The 6,000-nt window shown below is 48.8% G+C and overlaps 1 protein-coding gene across 11 annotated transcripts in view; it reads right to left on the reverse strand.

Annotated features, from left to right (window-relative positions):
• KIF16B (kinesin family member 16B) overlaps positions 1-6,000 on the reverse strand; it is a 321,890-nt gene that overhangs the window by 264,832 nt on the left and 51,058 nt on the right. For all 11 annotated transcript variants that reach the window (XM_070052111.1, XM_008256361.4, XM_008256360.4 and 8 more), the window contains exon 4: positions 164-280. In XM_070052111.1, coding sequence (XP_069908212.1) covers positions 164-280 — 117 coding nt within the window. The remainder of the gene's footprint in view (positions 1-163; positions 281-6,000) is intronic.

Raw genomic sequence — 6,000 nt, forward strand, 5'->3', positions numbered from 1 at the left:
CAAAGGAAATTTAGCCCAAGTTATTACTGAGTTTTATCTTATTACTAAAAAATGATCCGAACATGAAAAGCAAGTTAGTACAGACCACACAGATAAAAGAGATAATTCTATCAGAACAGAGAGCGGTAAGAAAGTTCCTCCCCATGCGATATAAACAACTTACCGAGCTCCCCATCATGGTGTAGGACTTCCCAGATCCAGTTTGCCCGTATGCAAAGACACACGCATTGTAACCTTCAAATGCAGATTTCACAACGTCTGTGCCCAGGGTTTGGAAAACCTGAAAGCCAAAAGGAAAAACACACAAAAGAGACAATTACTATGAGTTTTAATAAAAGCCCCAGGAGCACTGACAATATTGTTGAATGCCACCTTTATCCCTTAGGGATTACCTTATATACATAAATCACTGTACAGCAGCTATCAACGGAATATGTATGCACCCCCATTTTTTAATCAAAAGTAAACTTTTCAGGTAAGCAAAAAGCAACACCATTCTTCCTACTTAACAACAACAAAAATTCCTGAAATATAAAAATGCAAACAAGGCCAAGTGACACTCATGTCCCAAAGCAAAGGTGACTTGAATTACATAACTTCAGAATTACATTCAAGATTACATAAACTGATAAAGTTATTCATTTTCTCAGAACCACCAGAAACTAAACATTCAAAACCTGAAGGTTACAACAGCCAGAAATGACTGCCCAAATGATACCCAATCAGAGCCATCATTTTAAGCATCCACCAAGCCATCAAAATTGTTAGTCTCCGGGGCGGGTGGGTGCCGATGAGGCTGGGATGGCAGCGCCCCATGTCAGTGTCCAGAAGCTCTTCTTGGTGTCCACCCAGGGTGGGGTGGGTGGGAGAAGCACAGTGTGGATCCTCGGTCCACACCCACAACAGCCTGAGTCCGTGTCCAGGGCACCACAGGACAATCTGGGCAGTGAACGAACAGGGTAAAGTACAAACAGTGCACGTGGACAAGCAATGTAAATGCAACGAATCAAGATGTGAGGTCGTCCTGGTTCCATCCAGCTGGCAAGGGTGACCCGAAGCTTTCCTGTGGCTTCCTGCACTCTCAGGCCAGCAGGAGGAGGGCAGGAAAAACATCTCCCCCCTTCAAAAAGCAAGCACAGCAGGGGCAGAGGAGATGTCAGAGAGCGAAGCCTGGTCAGACTCTCAGCCAGAGCCAGGGGAAGATGAGGAACTCCCCCCTGTCCAAGGTGGGGGACGAGACCCCGCAGGGACATTCAGTCTGTGAGGGGCGCCCTGTTGGCCAACTCATGAGACCCAGATGGGTGGACCACAAGGCCCTCCCCAGCTACTGCCAAACTGCCAAAAGCAGCAGATAGCCAAGTCTTTGAGATGTTCCACTGGCCAAACAGCTACTCGGGTTCCACTAGAGATGACTGTAAGAGGGGCTGAGAACCCAAGGATCAAGGCTTTCCCAATCTCCCCAGGGGATTTCAAGGTATAGCAAACCTGAAAGGTGGCCTAGAGCACTGGCCTCTGCCAATCAGCACGGGCAACACTGAGAATCCTGTGTGGGGAGCCAGTGCCCCCCTGGGAGACATGTACAGGCTGGGTGACATCAGACTAGGCACAGGGAAACCAACTGCCCTGCACAGTTGAGACCTCTCGCGGGACACCCGCACCCCACACAGGGCTGACAGGCCTGGCCATCTTGACTTCATCACCCCGTAAACCACGCCCATTGACACTGCTCCTCATCCAGAGACCAGATGGGATGCCAGCACCCTGCCAGCACCACCTTCCTACCTATCGTCTTGTTTGGACTTTGTTTCCTTGATCTCCTCATTAAAAGACTGAACAAGCCATCGCTCCATTTCCCCAGTGACCAGCTCATTCCTTCCCAGTTAATGTTCAGCCACTTCAGCAGTAGGAGCTGCTCTTTTCTGATGACTTAACTCTCAGCTACCACAGCAGCTCACATTTGCTGGGTACCTTTCTATACCCACTCAGGGGCTCAGGCACTAATCCTCATAAAGCCCCACAGGGCAGCAGTGTCACCACACCCACCTTTCAGATGAGGAAGCCGAGGGGAGAGGTTAGGTCACAGGGCACTCCAGTGCACGGCAGGGAGCAACAGAGCCAGGTCGTGCACCCAGGCCTTTCTGAGGCTGGGCCCCTATTACTGTGTCTTCCTCCCACACCCTCTGCGTCACCCAGAACCCCTCCCCACACTTCTGCTGACAAGCAGGGGCCAGGAACTACAAGGATCCAAATCGGCTGTCTGAGATTCATTTTCCTCACCTGAGTAAAAACTCTATTTCTCTAATTCCCTCAAACAAACAACAACAACAAAAAAGAAATATCATGTTTACAATTTCACTAGATAGGAAAAAAGGTTCCCATTATCTTCTCAAACACTAAAAGAAGAATTTTTCTCTCATTGTTTGGTCTGGGGCCTAAAACAAACTGATGGGATATATCATTTCTAAACCTATCCCAAAGGTTTCCAGAACGCAATTCTCCCCAAGGTTAAAATTCAAACCTGCCATCTACTTTATCACTGTATTTTCCAGAAAATTAACCCGGGTGATTTTCTGCACATTCAAGGGGCTCAGGGAGTTGGAAAAACAGATCCAATAAGTACAGTTCTAAGGTCAGAGACAGACCAGAGCCACTCACTATCAGCTCCAAGAAGCTCACCCAAAGTTGGCACCACTGCCCACACCTCCAGGGTTCCTAGGCAAGGACAACAGGATGCCCTATTGCACCTCTCACCAAAGGCTTGGAGCACCAGCTTCAAGCTGATTGCCAGGAAACCCATGGTAACAGCAGGGCTACACGTTAAGGGGAATCGCCCACTAGAGGGCACTATTAAAACAAGGCCTCTCCCATGTGGCTGGAAGATTGTAGGTCTCAAGTTTCACCAGCTCTGAAATAAGGAACAGGTCACCTGAGACCAAAGTCCCCCTTTGGAGCTTTGAAGAACCCATCAAAAATGGTCTTTAATATGTAATGGTCTTTAATTTACATTATTTAATGGTCTTCAATTTACACTGCTGTGAACTGAAATCGCTCATAGATTTTTTTGTTGGTGGTGTTGCTAACTTTAATTTGGAAGCAAGAAATATTAACAATGGTCACCTTACCTGGTATTTGGTAAACATCAAGGGGCGCTTGCCTTGAGCTACAGTAATAGGTACGACAGACTTTCTCAATGTGCCTTTACATTCTGGTGATGTTCCCAAAACAAGAGCACCAGCATCGTGCCACACTCACACTTGCCCTCGCTTACGGCAGAGAGACAACCTATCAGCCCCCTTCCTGTGCCTGCAATGGCAGCATGAAGCCCTCATACGTAACAACTGGTGTTGAAATTAGGGACAAAGGGGGATCTTCCCTTTAATGGCTTTTTTTTTTTTTTTTTTTGACAGGCAGAGTGGACAGTGAGAGAGAGAGAGAGAGAGAGAGAGAGAAAGGTCTTCCTTTTTGCCGTTGGTTCACCCTCCAAAGGCCGCCGCGGCCGGCGCGCTGCAGCCGGCGTGCCGCACTGATCCAAAGCCAGGAGCCAGGTACTTCTCCTGGTCTCCCATGGGGTGCAGGGCCCAACCACTTGGGCCATCCTCCACTGCACTCCCTGGCCACAGCAGAGAGCTGGCCTGGAAGAGGGGCAACCGGGACAGAATCCGGCGCCCTGACCGGGACTAGAACCCGGTATGCCGGTGCCGCAAGGCAGAGGATTAGCCTATTGAGCCAGGGCGCCGGCCAAATGGGGTACTTTAACAACAGATATTGTCCTGTACCTATCCTGGCTTTTATTAACATGTGGTTCTATACACAATCAAGCTTACTAACATATCTCAAGGCTTTGCTGACTTTGAAACCTGGTAGAACATCTCAGGTTATTTATCCACCACTGAAGACCCCACACATGAAAGCTAAGTGGTTTTTAAACTCCGGTTGCTTACTTTTAACTTCCCAAAGAGCTAAACTTGCTACTGCTTCCCTGATCTTGACTCCTGTAGAACTCAGGAAATGCCATCTGATCCCGTAAATTAAGTACTACCTGTAAATGAAGTCATTCAGTCAGCAAACATTTACTGTGCCAGGCCCTGTAGTCAGACAACGCTCTACCCTCGTGTCCCTGGGCTTTCCCGCAGCACTGCCTCTGTCCCCAGAAAGCCTCAAATTCAGGCTAACAAGGAGGAAGATCCAGTGGTTCCTTAGGTACCTTCAAGCCTCTTCATTCATCCTCTGTTGAAGACGTTGTAGAGCTGGCTACAGAAACTGGCCTTTCCCTCAATCTCCCTCACTGCCACTTCGCTCACATTGCTCTCTTGAAGCCAAAATCTGGATTCCATCATCTACAAGATTCTACTCTTCACCAGACGCTCAGCTCCAGTGCTCACTAACCAAGTCGCCTCGATGCCAAGGTCATCTTCCTCATTCCCTCATTTATTCATGCAATGGGCTGCTCTATCCACCTGCCATCTAGAACATGCCACTCACTCTTTTGTCATCACACCCTTAGAAGCTCCAGGCGCTCTCCACCACCCTGGACATCAACCTCAGGGATTCAGCTGTATTACTACGAAAAGTGGATAGGGTCCACAAACTTGAACGAGTTACTTAGGAATACTGAGTCTCTTCAGTTTAAAGTGGCCATGTCTGGTTCTTCGGGTGAAATGAGACCGCACATCTGAGCACCGAGCACAGGTTCTGGCACCAACACAAACTCAGGCATCATCCTTCCTCTCCTGGTCCCTCTTTCATGGCAGGCACCTCCTCTATCCACGCATCTCCTGCTCCCACTGCTGCCTTTTCTTCTGATTTCCCCTGATGCTTGGCTGTCGCTCCCCGTCTTCATGGAGGAACGACACAGGACCCTGCGTTGTTCTTTCGTCTGCTAGGCCCTCCCAGGGTTTGCTGCTGGTTCTTCCCGGGTTGGCTACCGTCCCTTCCACCTCCGTGGAAGGGCGGTTCCCCCTGCCACTTTCCCCACTTCCGCAGGGGAGTGGCACACCACCGACCGGCTCTCTCGGGGGCTGCTCAGATGTTCCTCAGGCATTCCTGGTGCATGTTGTCTCTCTCCTCCTTTATAGTCCTCTTTCACCAATCCCAACTCTGCTACCCACACGCCGAGTACGCTGCTCTCCTCCAATCAGGAGCAGGTCCTGCTGTTTATTGGTTGAACTGGAGGCAGCTGTGTAGAAGCTGTTTCCTCCTCTCCCAGCGCCATATTGTGGGAGAGCAGATGCATAGAATAAGTCTTAATTCCAGTAACAGTATAGTCCGAGTTGCTCCCCACACTTGGCTCAACATTTTCTGGATACAGTCACTACAGCCCTGTATTTGCAACACCGACCTTGTCTCAAACAGCCAATGTCCTCCACAAACCATTTCTAAACCGACTGCATTCCTCAATGTGAAGGTGCCCACAAATCCCGTGGGATCTTGCAGGCAGTAGGGAATAGGTCCTGAGATTCCTCATTTCTAACAAATCCCCAGGCAATGTCCATGATTCTGGGGGCACGGACAGACTTCAGGTTGCAAGGAACTAGTAATTTTTTCATGCTCTGTTTTTAACCTGCAAGGAATACAACCAGCTTGCACAGGACAAAAGCTCTCATCACCACATTTACACATGGAGACCTAAAGCAATGTATCTAAAGAAGCTACTGACCAGCCAGGAAGGGGCCTGGGGCCAAAGTGGCTATTCTTTCACCCACACTGGTGTTCCCCCAACCCCATTCTGCTCCAACACCTAGTTTTTCTCCACTTGGGGAAATATACTTGTCCTTGTGCTCACATGAAATGTCAAAAACAGGGTTTTGATATTCTCCAGGGGGCACCTTTGCATCTGTTCTTCTCTGCCCTCTTCACATGTCCATTTTAACCCTGAAACACCCACCAGGCAGGTGTCTCAGACAAATGCCAGCATCATTCTACATTCTAGAAAGATTCAAGATGAAACATTCTTTCTAGAATTCTTCTGAGAAGCTATAATGATCCACATCAGCCAATGAA

This window comes from Oryctolagus cuniculus, chromosome 11 (assembly GCF_964237555.1).
Source record: "Oryctolagus cuniculus chromosome 11, mOryCun1.1, whole genome shotgun sequence".
NCBI lineage: Eukaryota > Metazoa > Chordata > Mammalia > Lagomorpha > Leporidae > Oryctolagus > Oryctolagus cuniculus.